This window comes from Phaethon aethereus (genome assembly GCF_964289735.1).
Source record: "Phaethon aethereus genome assembly, chromosome: 4".
Classification (NCBI taxonomy): domain Eukaryota; kingdom Metazoa; phylum Chordata; class Aves; order Phaethontiformes; family Phaethontidae; genus Phaethon; species Phaethon aethereus.
Genome location: NC_138578.1, coordinates 55,875,192 through 55,889,865, shown reverse-complemented (window position 1 = coordinate 55,889,865; position 14,674 = coordinate 55,875,192). Strand labels below are relative to the sequence as shown.

Below are 14,674 nucleotides of genomic sequence, written 5' to 3'. Positions count from 1 at the left end.
TTGGCATTATCAAAGAAATGCTGAATATTCTTTTTTGCCAGTATTTTTTGCTGTGAGGGTCAGTTGTCATTCACTGCTAGCTGTACTAAAATTCTGAACTGTAATTCCTGAGTATATGATAAGTAAGAACTCTTGCTGTTGTATTAATAGCATTTAGTAAAATAGATATATTGGACAAAATAAATTTAGTGGAGTACAATCTGCAGGTGCACCTTGTTACACAGACAATGTGCTGCTGTATTGTAAGCCTAAGCCTCTAAATGGATTTTCACTGGCTTATTAACCGTTCCCAGAAAGGACTTGATAAAGACCTATATTTTACGTACTAACTCAGATGTAAAGTAGTTGAATTCAGATATTAGTTATATACTGATAATTTAGATAATATTTGTAAAAAGAGGAAGGCTATAAATTGTTACTGTTGTCTGGCTTAAGTTACATAGCAGCATCTTAATCTCTTTTGTGTTAGGGGTTGGCTGACCCTATCTTTCCCCGCCCCCCATCAGCCAGTAAATCTGGGACATGACCATATCTTTAGGTGAATTCTAATTCAATGGGTTTGGTTAAAAAGAAGAGCATAAAAGAAACATTAAGCATCTCTCTGCTCAGAATTTCGTCATTGAAAGCTAATATACACTTGAATCTATTTAAAGACTGAATCACAGTAGAATGCTGTATTCTTCAATGTGTTCTTTCAGGGATGGGAGTTAGGTTCCTGTGCCTCTTCTTAATAAATATGTTCTGTATTTGACTTGACTGATGTAATGGTTGCAGCCTTAGGAGTATTATTTAAAAATCTACATAAGTCTTTGTAGTAAGCAAATGGGGCATTAGAGTTATGATCTCAAAAACACATGACAAAGAGGACATCTGAATTCCTGTTTCTCATTGCTGCTTGATTGGCTGTATTTCATTATACATTTCGTATTATTTGAATTTTCACATAATGTAATTTCCTGGTTTTAATTTCAGTTATACTGTAACTTAGGCTTGAAAGTAACTTCTGTATTTTATTTTCCAGTACCTTCTTCAAGTAAATTCCGCTCACCTGCAGCGCCGTCTCCTCTAGCGCTCCGACAACCAGTGAAAGCATTTAGTAACCATGGACCCGGTTCAGTTGCTTCTCCAGAAGCCATACAGCTGACACACAGTAGTTCTTCACCAGGGCCTCTTGCAGCCCCGAGTTCAGGCTTGCCAAGCCCTGCCAGCAGCATTAACAGTACTACTCTTACCAGACCAGCAGGGACGGCAGGGATGAGGAGTGGTTTGCCCAGACCCAGTGCCCCTTCTACGGGGGGCATCCCAGTGCCTCGTAGCAAACTTGCACAGCCTGTTCGCAGGTGAGTATGTGACAGGCAGTCTTAGTTTGAAGCTTTCATAATGAATTTTGTACGTTGTGCTGCAATTCTTATTTTGGCCTCAAGGTATTTAGAATGGAAATGGAGACCTCCAAGTGAAGTATTTACCTGTTTTTCCAAATTAGATTTGAAGCAAAACCGAGAGAAAAAGGTTCTTTGAAAGTGAAAGTGAGATGAATAACGAAAGATGCTGAACTAAGTCAATAAAGTGATTTAGTCTGGGCTGAGAAGGCAAAAAGAATTTATCTGCATGTGGTAAAAAGTCATCAAGGTATAGCTGGCAGGTAAAAATTTATTTGTACCACTGAGTGACACTTCTGAAGTCAGAACTATTGTAGTTCCTTTAGTAATCCTTATGTCAAGGAGTGGTACTGTGATGGAACAGTTTCTCTCCTTGGGCAGCTAGAAACTTTAGAAGGGAAGACATGTGAAGACAGAGGAGGCATCCATAGCATTTGCTAAATTTAATGTAAAAATAAATGCAGTTAACCCACAGGACAAAACAGAATTTTTAGCTTAAACATAACATCTGTGCTAGCACCCCGCTGTGGAAGCTGCTTAATGTCAGAGTGATTTGGAAAACAACCACAAGAGAGACTAAATATTAACTAGAAAGACAACATGGACAATTTGTTGTCAGGAGAATCAGAAGGAAGTGATGCATAATTTAGAATATGTGCTCCTAATGGCACACAGATGTGGATTTTCACTGAAGGTGTCAAGTGGAAGCCAGCTGACTTAAAGAAGCAGTCATCCATGAGGAATATTAAGGATCACCTTAAACATAAAGGATAAACAGTTGGTCTTCAGTACTGTAGAAAAGATGAAATAGCCGTAAACAGCAAATTGGAGGAATTCTGTTGTGCCATGAGTGCTGGGTAGGGGAATGACAAGTGACTGTCACAGCATTGACTGTTTTGCACTCTGAGTCTGCGCTGTCAGCAGTATGAAACTTTGTGTAATAAAACGCAGTTGGTTTTGACAGGAAGTTCTTAATAGTAGCGAAATGTGGTTGTCCAAATCACAACTTGTCTTATAGAAAAGTGTTTCACTTACTAAACTTTAAAAAAAGCTTTTTACTTATACAATGCAGCATCTGTACGTACACAATGCAATAATGAAGCATCTATGGATGTCAAGATTTTGATGTAAGCCAAATATAATACTCTAAACAAGGATTCCCTGTTCATACATCACTGGAAAAAAAAACCCACCTGTTTTTAGAAGGCAGCAGATTAAGTTTGTATTCTCACGGAGTATAATAGCAAAAAGTTTTCTGTCTATGCAGATTTTTTTCTGCCAAGATACAACACGTAGAACCTGAAACTGCAAATACTTTGGGGGTTTATCTTAAGTAAACGATATTGCAGAGAAGTAAATGAGTGAACTGTATATTTCAGTTCTTTATAAAATGTTTTTATTCTTATGTATGGTAGATAGAGACTTCAGCAGTTGTGTATGAAACTGAAAAATATCTCATTTTATTCTAGATCATTACCCACTCCCAAAACCTATGGCAACGTGAAAGACGAGAGTTGGAAAGATGGCTGCTACTGAACTGCGAAGCTTAATGCAGAGTTCCAGTGCTCACGGATGCTTCCTCACCAGGCTAAAAGCTAAAAGCTTGATTATACAAACTGTTCAGATGTGACTCTTGGGATTTGTAAAAATTCCAGACCTCTCTGTCTCTAATTAGCACAAACTGGCAGAGATTACAAAGCAGCACTTTAATGACATCTAACATCAGATGTTTGGTGATCATACAATCACTTCCACATTAAATTGCTATCAGTTCTGGGGTTTTTTTTCTTGCTTGCTAAAAATGTATCAATATGAGCATTTATGACAGTGGCCAATGTCTGGGCAAAAACCTAACGAATGCCAAAGAAATGCCCATCTTGAAAAACAGCAAGTATAACAGTCAGCTTACATTGTCCAAATCTTCATTTTCAGCCTGTTGTAATTCAGCAAAAAGATTGGTGAATACGTACTATTGAAACAAGACCAGGTTAAAAGGAGCTAGTATTCCGACTGCAGACTGCTACAGTACTAGTGAAACGTTGCTTTTAACAATTGTATGAGACTGTCATTGGGGAAAGTGGTACGTACATCCTTCAGAAAGAATCAGAAGTTACTCTGGAGGATTAGGCAGAACAGTAAGTAGTAGCCATGGCTTTTGTTAACATGAAAGGTTTGAATGTAGCAGACACACACAAACGCAATAGTATAGATTGCATCTTTCCTATGTTGATTTATCACCTTTACATGCTCTTACATGTTTGATTGCCAAAAGGGCTTAGTATCAGTTGTACAATCTCTCTAACCTTAAAGTTCCTGGCTCAGGAAAGACGTCCTTTGCTATTGTAAGCCACATTTTTATCACATGGCTCACTACTTGGGGAAAAACTTTTTTTTTTATAGCAGGTTTCCTTAAAAAGGAAAGCAAGTCGTAATGTTAATTTATTCTAATACCATACCACGATGCTTGCAGCCTGGAGCAACTGTAAATGCTGATGGTTAAGGAGAAGGAAACACAACTATGCACTTGTAACATACAAATTTTAAGGTAATGAGTTGACTCTTGATGCCAAATGATATTCATTTAGGTGATGTTCCGTGGTATGAGGGAGTTTTCTGTATCCTATTTTTTTACTTTCATTCATTTCTTAAATTGGTTTATTTTAAATTGTAAATATTTTTACAGAAGATATTGCCCATGTAAGTGTGTTTAAATATGTACTTTGCCTTACATATGTGTATCTTAACATTACTGGTAACAAAGTATGAGACCTACTATATGTCTGTTTACAAGCTATTAAATGCCTTTGGTGGCTCTGACTTACTCTAACACATTTTGCTCAGAACAAACTCATTCATATATTTAGCATTTGAACCATTGTTTTCTGCAAACATTTGTAACTAAAGTTGTATTGGGTGGGACTAGTTAAATGGAAGGGATTTTGTATGAAGCTTTTTCAGTATTTTGGATGTCCAGTTGATGAAGTAAGAGAATGTGAATGGTATATCCTTTGTGCAATGACTGACGAACGCTACGAGTTGGATTGGACGGTAGGTAGCCTTCAACCCCATTAGTATCTGAGTTTGGAACTGCTGGTGTATTTTGATTGCCACCACTAAGAGGACAACTAACCCTGAAATTCTAGCATTTGAATTTTAGGCCAGCATTAACATATTCCTGGATGAAAAGCCATGCAATACTACTTGACTTGGAAGAAGCCAAATAGGAATGAGTGGAGACTAATTTGCAGCTCTCATTACTCAAGCAACCTTTGGGTTGATGAATGACTTCACACTCCAGACCAAGATCTTGTGCTGAGACTTTGAAGTCAGGGTATCAAATATGCTGTAATTCAGTAAGATTTCAGCAGGAGTAAAGAAACTACCTTGCACCAGTAGACCAGTACATACCAGTAATCTAGCCTTGTGTCCTTCGCTGGCACAGATAATGGATGTCAGTTAGTATCTCCTGTCACTATTGAACGGAAGAGGGGATGAGATCAAATGCACATAGTCTCACTAGAGCCTGAATTTGAACATTTCGGTATTTTACAAAGCAGTGCTTCAGTCTTCATGGAAACAAGGTGGTTTTTAATTGCTGGATTTTATCAAACACTTGATTGACTTTTAAATTTTGAATGTCAATTTAGATGACAATATTGGGGGTTTTACCATGGCAACATCAAACTGTTACTTACCTTTCCTTAAGTAATTCATCACTTGGGTAAGTTCAGCTTAAGTTTTATAAGGATTCTTTCCTCTGCTGTTCTCCCCCTGAAATAGTGAACAACTTCCTGCAAAGACAGACTGTCTGTTTACTAGAAAGCCTTTGTGCATTACCAGTTTATTGATATCAGGAAATCATGGGGCTCTGTGTTTAGAGATTTACTGCAGAAGTGTGGAAATACGGATTTGATAAACTAGTGCCTATGATTTACTTAACTTATGTTTGATATAGTAGTAAGGGTTTTATGAATGTGGATTACTTTTTGTGCCAACAGCTCGGAATTGTTGTATGTGTGTAGGCAGAAGGACTTGTTCTGCTTCCGAAGTTATTTAATTCTTTTGTGTTTGAATGTTTTTGTAAGTGTTAAAAGTGTAAAAAAAAAAAAAAAAATATAAAATATTCTTACCACAAAATACTTCCTCGATCATTATTTTTATAACAAATTGTTTTTTAAAAGCCTTTAGAAATTTAGAGGTTAATGTTTTAGGGTCTTTTTGGTTGCTTGGGTTGTTTTCAAGAGCCCTATTCACTTTTCCAGGAGTTACCAACATCAGCTTCTGCCTGTAATTCTGCTGTATGTGGGTGAAATCTGTGATTTCATTGACAGACTGAGGTAGACTGTGTTGCCCTTCTGCCTTGGAAGGACGGTGCATAATTCAGACTTACGTGAAAAACTGTATCCTGAATTTTCATCCAGAGTGATTTGTTTGTGCAACTCTACACAAGCTGCTTTTCTATTTTTACAGGATTTGTGCTCACTTCAAACCTTCACGTGAAACAAATTCATGTGAAAGTAATTCATGTGAAAGTTCTGGAAACTTTCAAAATTAAAGGAATGCAGGAAATTGAGCGGTGTAAAAGTGCACCTAGTAGGCCCTCTGAGTTAAGTACATGTTTTATGTAGCTCACATGTGAATGCCTCTATGGTTTGGCTCACATACAAGCAAGAAGTTGTTTTGAACTTGGTAAACTTTGTAATCAGCATTTTGCTACAAAGCAATGTATCATGGTAATGTGACTGCTGTCTTTTTCTTACCTTGGTGTTAATAAAGTTAAGCTAGGTTTACTTCTTTTTGGTGGCCACTTCATATTAAATCTGTGAAACAAAATTTAACCCGTGAGGCTTGCTATTAATTGTTTATCCCAGCATAGTCCCCTATCTTGTAATTAATCCGGTAGATGAACATGTTTCTTTTTAATTAGCTGACCTACTTATTTAGAGCTGGCTCTGCACCTACCACTTCTAAAATGTGATCCACTCCCCCTTCCCTCATCACATTTTAGATCTGCAGTCAAGCAGCGTTTGCCCCACACCCCTTCAGGAAACTAGAGCTGTGTCAAAATGAGGCAATCGATAGCCTTTCCTGCTGCTCTTTTAGTAGGTTTCTGTAACAAGTTCATCTGTATGAAACTGTTGCTTGTATTTAGCATCGTCATATTGCAAAACTCAAGATATAAAATACTGTTCTACTGCTCTTATTTTGAGCCAAGGTGTGACACCTCCTTTGGGTTTTGGTATAGGAGGGCTGGGTCATGTTTCATTTGATCGTGTGTTACCTTCTAGGAGTCTGACTGCAGTGGTGAAGGAAAATAAGTGATGAACATGTGAGGAGGCAGAAGGTTGAAGCTGCTTATGCTGCTGAAGTCCTGGGGTGGCTGCAGAGTGTGCAATTTTGATCATTTAAAACTGATCTTTTAATAGAAGTATTTCTGAAGAAAAACAGATCTAGGAAAATTAAATAGGACAGCAAGATGTCTGTAAGATTGATCTGTAAGAACAGGAGTAAACTGGAGGGGGTTTTTTACTTTTTACATTTTAAGTAAAACAAGCGTGATGTGAGGATGCTTTGATTTTAAAAAAACAAAGCCCTCACCTGCTGCTGCGCCGTGGCTGTTCGGCAGTGCGCGGCTGACACCTGCAGGCAGCTGTAGCAGTCTTGTTTCAGGAAGATGAGGCTGGGCTTCGGGCGCTCTCTGGAGTATCCATGGGTCTTGTACACACACCTTCACAGCAAGGAAGAGGCTTTCTGCTCGAAGAGTTGAAGAACTGAAAGGAGTAGATTCCATTAGACTCACTTTCTACAGGATTGTTTTATAATGGTATTTTCAGCCCTGGGGTATTGTATAGTTGTACTGTGTGTTGCTGTCCTCGTTACACTAAACGATAAACACTGTTGCAACTATGTTAAGCACTTAAAGGACACAAAACATAACTAGTGATTAAACTGATGTGCAGATCTTCAGCAGGATGTAAAGGAGCAAATAGCTAAAATTATTCTTTACCTGCAAAGTGATTTTTCAACTTGGTGCATCATCCACATCTGTTCAAAACAGTGAATTACAGGGGAAAATAAAAAATTATTAGGTTTAGAGGCTGGAAAAACTGAGATTCTCTATGTAGTGTAGCACTCTCAGAAAACTGGACTGTATCTTCAGAACAGTAAGACTGAATGGTTCTGCTGTTGCAAGCTGAGCTGTCATCAGCATAAGCATAGGTAATCATATGTAACTCCATTTTCTTCTGGAAAATGCTTTTAATATCTTACAGAGATAAAGCTTAAAAGAGAATGGCTTGTGACACCTTCTCTCCCTGTGTGTTCAGCCCTCCTTGCTGCTTCTAAATTATCCCAGAAAGCTTGGTTCTGTTGTCAGCTACAGCAAGTGAGATTCAAAAAATCAGCACAGTAGGGATGAGTGGTACATGCCTTACTGAGAAGGTGACTCTGTGGTCCATCCCCAGTCAGTCATCCTGCACAACACACAGAACACAAACTCTGAATTCTTCCATTCTTTTCCATTTTCTTGAGACTGTAGCCAAAATTGCAACTTTTCACAAACCTGCTGTTCAAAAACCTTGCTAGCACAAGCAACTTGTTCTGATGTCAGACAGGCTACTCCCCTTACCCAGCACATGACCTCAAGAAGCCTGACACCAGCTACCTCCATGTCCCTCCAACAACAAGGCTGTGAGAAGAACGAGGTGAACACCTGCCACCCTGGCCAGCTTGACCTCAAAGTCAGTTTGGGAGATACTTTGCACAATGTATTTTTCAAGTTTTCTTAACAGCTGTGTCCATTGATAAAACTGAAATGAATGGAATCAGTTCTCATGTGAACAATAGCTCATTTCTGAAGACACCAGCATTTCTTGGCCTGACATAGCTACTTTTTTGCTAAAAGTATTGGGTGAAATTAGTCAAGTAGTATCCTTTTCTGTTGATTTCTACTTATGTTTGCTTTTTTGCGTTCAAGGAAGGTGCATTCATGGAGCAATTCAACTAGTTTCTTTCTGTAAGAAAGACAGCTAATATCTTCAAGAACATTAGAGTGGTTCGTGTCGCGTTTGGGTTTTCTTTGCGTGAAAACTCTCTCTATAGTTGCAGGAAGATGACGAAGGACACCAGTGTTCTGTGGCATTCCCTGCCTCTGTCCTGCCCAAGGGAAAAAAGCACCTGTTGCTATGGGAGTAGGTCAGTAATGGCTTGACCTGGGCTCTGTGTGGCCTTAGCTGCCTAAAGCCACACAGCCGAAGAAGAAATGTCCAGGTTTGATGTGCTGGTGGTAGGACTGTGGTCAGGAGGACGGGCATGCTGGGCTTTCCCCAGCCTTGTGCTCTTCCCAGGCATCCCACCTTGGCCACAGACAGATGGGCTGCTGGGCTGGCCTAGGTGTTCCCTGCTCCAACCCCAGCATCACCGCACCTGCACTCACTCCTAGCAGTCTCCCATGCTTGTCTCAAGGCCCTCTTTGTTCCCTTCAGACGTCCAGCAAGCAAATCTGTAGATCCCATTGCAAAAGCCCAGTTACCTGGCGGATCCTTATTCACCGCCCATTGGCTCAGCAGGTTTAGTCACTGCCGTATCATTTCACAGCTGCTACTGCTCTCTGTGCTTCCGATGGGCGCCGAAATGCTGAGGGGAGAAGGCGAGGCTGGACCAAGCACTGGATTACATGGAGTTTGGTTTGCATCCTACTCGGGGCTGAGGGCGAGGCGAGCTGCGCTGCTGGCTGATCGGACCTGCTACATGCCAAGTTAAAGGAGCACTACATACAAGTAGACCATACATCCATTCAGGCAGAGCTGTCTTAATAAAGATGGACAGGAGTATCTTGTGCCATCTTACACAGTATCTTCATCACTGTCCTTCAGAAATTAAATTTTATTATTGAAGCACATGCTGCCACTTTGAGTCCCCTCTCAAAGAAAAGGGGAGTGGGGGAGATGAGGCAAACCCTCTGCTCTTCACGCTCTGCCTCAGCTCCTGTCTCAACCTCGCATTTCTCAGCTCTGTGGTCATCCATTTACCCCTACATTTACTCCAACCACTGAGCCCAGGGTGAGGTTATATTGTTTCTGTTCACCCGTTCCCCCCCAGGGCTAATGCAGACACATAAAACCAGTGTTAATGCTGCTTCAACTGACCTGTCTTCAAAGGAGTTACAAAAACCTTGTCCTGATTCTTGTCCTTTTAAAGCCATTCCTGGATGTCAGTGACAGCAACGTGGCGTCACCACCGTCACTCAGCCTCAGGAAAGCAGCCCGAAGCAGCCCCCTCCGTCCATGCCCAGCCTTGCTGGCAGGAGCTGGCAGCTCCTGTGTGACATGATGGCCCTGCCCGCGCAGGCAGCACAGGCAGCACGGTCACCGCCGCTACCCCAAAACTCCTTGCCGAGTGTGCAGCTGCACAGCCAGAGCAGCCATTGCCAACACGATGCACGGCTCCTCCCCGGGTGCCGGTGCAGAGCTAGCACTATTGAGTGGGTGCATGCAGCCCTCCTGAACACCTGTGGGATCCCCCCAAAAAAAAAATTATTATGGTGCGAGAGTGGGCTATAAGAGACCTTTCTTCAGTTCCCTGCTCTGCCACACACTTTCAATGATGCCTCATCTATTTTCTTGAGGCCCAGTTCGTCATCGCTAAGTACCAGTCTTCATAACCCGCGTGCTGGGAGCAAGGGGCAGCTGCGCTGCTATTTAGCAAAAGGGTCGGCCAGTCACTTCATATCTTGTCTGATACAGTGGGGTAAGTTAAGAACAGAAATTTGGTCGACCTTGGTTTATGAGCCCAAATGTCAGGGAGCAGATAATGCCTATTGTAAATGTCAGAGTCGAGGGATTTTTCTTTTCCCTTTAAAAAAAAATAAAAGATTTAGTTACCGTATTTACGCTGCCATTCACACGGGCTCAGCTCCACCGAGTGCGAATGGTATTGCCCAGGCACACAAACGTACTGTGGGAATATTAAAGGGACTTGCTTAAAGGCGTGGGTCTGGTAAAGAACCCAAGCCCAGCTCAGCCCCCCTCCTTCGGCAGTAAAGCAGCTTTTGGTGACACAAGGCTCTGCTAAGGGCTGGCAAATTCAGGCTCCCTTCTTCTGAGAAGGACACAGGGATTTAATGGACATCTGGTGGGTTTCTCACCTTTACCACACGAAAATCTGCCCAGTGAAATACAGCCCTCTGCGGGCACTTGCACCCCTCCAGCCATCAGTGCCAGCCTTCCTGCCCAACGGCCCGCTCTCAGCGGAAGAAATGGAAAACTCCTTTTCCAAAACCACCTTGCAACCTACTGCTGAAGGCTTGCTGCTGCCTAGTAGGCTCTACTGATTTCTAACCCTTATTTTCCCACCTTGACAAGAGGTGCCTTGTCAGCCGAGGGCTCCTTTCCCTGGGCTGAGCGCCGCAATGGTAGAACTGTAGTACGAAAAATAAGTGGTTCTCGTTACGGGGCTCAAACCCCGCACCCTCTGCGGGGCCTTGGCTCAGCCCATCTCTCCCACTCCTCGCCCAGGCCATTTTTCTGTGCTGCCCCCCTGCCAAAGTCAGGCTTTTTTCATTAGCAGATTCTATCAGCATGCTTCCACTTTCTGCATCCTCTTCATTATGAAGATAATTAAATAACATTAATTACCAAAGCAAATCACTGAAATCGGCCTACCAGGAACCTCATTTCAAAATTCAAAACAATGGGTAGGTTACATTTATAGCCCATTTACACACTCTTTTTAGCCCTTCTATTTTACTGTCTTTCGTGCATTTTTTTGATCTTCTAAATATTGCTGAGTTTTCTTTTTTTGCTCTGTCCTTCCTTCCCAGGACTCTCCAGACACTAGAGGGAGGTCTTGCTTTCTCTGTGCTATGCAGTCCAAAGTTCAGTCTAGTTCAGCTTCAATTCACCACATCGTCCTGAACTTACACTAAATTGTCCACAAGGTCCTGAAGGAATTTAACAGCTGCATTTACACCAGGAAAGCCCCAAGTCTGAGGGAAGACCAAGCCGTGCACAGCTGGCCAAAAACCCCACCTCTCGTACAGGTATGTGACTTTACCTAAAAGAGAAGAGATAAAATTCAGCGTACCTGAAAAAAAAAAGAGATAAAATTCAGCGTCACCCTCCATTCTTAGAGATGCCAGGCTGCAGCCCAGGTTATGAATGACCGATCCAATGCCAGGTTTGATATTTTAATCTTGTGCCCAGATTTTATGATTTAGCGCTTTTTATTTTTCATACATAGAGAGTCCGCATTATTCCTGTTACACTTTACTCGGTGTCAGGAGGATTTAAACCTCCTGAAATGTTTAAGATTTGATAAATATTTTTGCACTGGCTGGGTCTTTCCAGCCAAATGTGTAGCGTCACACAGCATCATCTCAGCACTGCGGGATGTAAAAAGGCTTGTATTGAGCTACTCACAGCTGGTGTGGATTACACCAGACCTACCCCACCCTTCTCTCCATGGCAGGTCCACCTGCAGTTAACACAGCACTTGAGTTCAGCCTACCTCCAGAGCAGCTCCTCTGAGCAACGAGCCACCAACTCCCACCGCAACCAGCGCGGCTGTGAAATTACGGGGGTAGGAGCCTGTATCGCACGGAGACTGCTTCAGCTCAGGGGCAACAGCAGTGACTGCAAACTGATGCTGGTACCGCTCTGCAGCGGGGAGGATGGGCCAGCCTGGCTTCTCAGGGCTTTCTGGGCATCCGATTTTTTTCTGGGCATCCTTTGGGAATCTGATCCAAGGCATCCACCGGGCAGAACTCGGCTGTGACCTGCGTTTTCGCACAAGCGACAGTGGAATTTGCGTTTGGTCTATTAGTGCTCAGTACGTTGGCTGCCCAACTGCTCTTACTGTTCATTATGCCCTTAAAATGGAATTTGTGGTTAATCAAGGTCTTTCTAAAATCTGCCCCTTAGTTCTCAGATAATATCTTTCATTAGCTAGTAAAGGTTGAGATCACTGCCAAAAATCTGTTGAATTTGAAAAGAAAAGGACTGGGATGCTAACGGTGAGAGCCGGCATGCTGCAGGGATGGGAAGCAGCCGTGAGCTGCGAGGCAGCCTCTCCACTTGAAGGGACAGAAGTGCTTGGACACCTTTGTTGTGCCATGGAATCAAAAGGTTTAAAGAAGTCTTTGCAATGAAATCCCCATGCTTGGTTATTGCTGCTGGCTGGAGGAGAGCAGCAAGTCATGCTCACTGCAGAGCCTCTCTGAGAGCAGAATTCATAAGTGTCTGCAGAGACTGAAAGGGGTTCCTCATGGCTTGACGGCACGTCCTACAGAGGGTTTCAGCAATACCGCTAAATTACTTCAGGGAACTACAAGTGAGAAATGATTCTGTGGATGTTTAGTAGTTGTAGAGACACAGAGATTTTTTTTTTGTGATGAAGAGGTGACACTGTACATGCTCACTCCTCAGGAGTAAGGTACCTGCTCAGTGCAGGAGCTCAGTGCACTTGTCTCCAGTGTGTGGCTTTGCCACGGTTTCCAGTGTGATCTCAAGCAAATGAATTAATCTCAAATGTATTACTTTTCCACCTGTGTATGAGCAAGATAATCACAGAATCATTAAGGTTGGAAAAAACCCTTTAAGATCATCAAGTCCAACCATCAACCCAACACCACCAACCCCACTAAACCATGTCCTGAAGCGCCACATCCACACGTTTTTTGAACACTTCCAGAGACGGCGATTCCACCACCTCCCTGGGCAGCCTGTTCCAATGCCTGACCACTCTCTCGGTGAAGAATTTTTTCCTACTATCCAATCTAAACCTCCCCTGGCGCAACTTGAGGCCATTTCCTCTCGTCCTATCACTGGTTACTTGGGAGAAGAGACCAACACCCACCTCACCACAACCCCCTTTCAGGTAGTTTGTAGAGAGCGATGAGGTCTCCCCTCAGCCTTCTCTTCCCCAGACTAAACAGGTAATGTAACGATCCTGTACCTTTGCACTTGATAACAAGGTCTTTGGGGAATGGGGAAGGACAGAAACCCCTCCCGAGCTGGTTTCACCTAGCACCTACTATTCTCAGACTTGTTTTTCCTTGGGCTTATAGGTGTCAGTTTGAAGCAATTGCTTTGCGAGAAGGAGTTTCTGTATTGCCATGGAAGTGCCAGCTCCATTATTTCCCTCTCCGTCCCTGGATCCTGTCCCGCACGGGGCTTCCTTGCCTGGAAGGGTTTGGGCAGGGTTTGTTTGGGGGGTACTTCCCTTCTGGGCCTGGGGTTACTGCGCAGTGCCGCTCACACCTGGCTGGAAACGCCGAGCACTGATACCTTACATACCTCTTTGGGTAGCTACTCTTACGGTCCCAGTTTGCATTGACCCTGGCAGCAAGACTGTCCCTACTGATAATTACTCAGCATTTCGGCTACCCATGCATATATGGGTAAAATATATGTTTCAAATATTTTATTTAGAAATTATATGGTTTTAAATTGTATATGTAATAAATGTTATCTATTTAATACATTAAAATAAATTCAACAATATTTCTAATCTTTTACTTTCTGATATCATGGACTGAGCAGAGGTAAGGAGCTCTTAAGGTGGCCGTTCTGTACATGTTTATTCCATTCTTTTTGTTTTCTTGAATTCTTTCATCCTGAAATAAGGGGCCAAGGGCTTTTTATTCCTTCCTCCGACTACCCAACCTTAAACAGTTCTGTCCAAAGCCCGTTACCTGACAGGCAGCAGGCAAGATGCTGCCAGCTTAATAAAATCTGCAAGCGGTTCAGGCCGCTTCAGTTCTGGGCTGTGAACTCCTCCTGGTGTTTCCGTCTTGGCCAGATCCCCGTGATCTCCCACGTGCTGCCAGCAGCTACTCCCGCAAGCGCAATTACGTCACAGAGAAACGTGAAGCTTCCTCGATAGTGGCGGGCGACGCAGCAGAGGACAAAGAGCACTCGGGCAAGGTACCAGGGAAGCGGGTGAGCGGAGGCTGGGAGGAGCTTTGCGGGGTCACCCAGTCCCACCGCACCACCCCAAAGATGTGGTGGAGATGTCTGCCTGACCTGTCCTGGGAGACCGCCGCTGCCTCCCCAGGCAATCCAGCCTTCAGCACCTTTGTTTTTATTTGCCCCATCAGCATCTCACCTGACTCTCTCTTACAGCAGCTTAAACCCATTGTATCTCTGTGGACTTGTGTGGTTCTTTTCCAAAGCTACTTGCATTTATTTCTCTTCTCTCTAGTTGCTTATACCCTAAAGCAGCTGAACATACCTTTCAGGTTGGGCATCTTTAGCTGCTGGTGTAGGCAGAGATGGCAGAAACGCTTAAGTATGTTG

At 42.9% G+C, this 14,674-nt stretch overlaps 1 protein-coding gene across 1 annotated transcript in view; it reads left to right on the top strand.

Moving 5' to 3' along the window:
- The window catches only part of SLAIN2 (SLAIN motif family member 2), a gene marked incomplete at both ends in the record, with an annotated part of 32,414 nt that extends 29,499 nt beyond the window's left edge, over positions 1-2,915 (top strand). The window contains 2 exons of the mRNA XM_081999159.1: positions 1,022-1,340; positions 2,849-2,915. Coding sequence (XP_081855285.1) covers positions 1,022-1,340; positions 2,849-2,915 — 386 coding nt within the window. The remainder of the gene's footprint in view (positions 1-1,021; positions 1,341-2,848) is intronic.
- Positions 2,916-14,674: the final 11,759 nt, after the last annotated feature.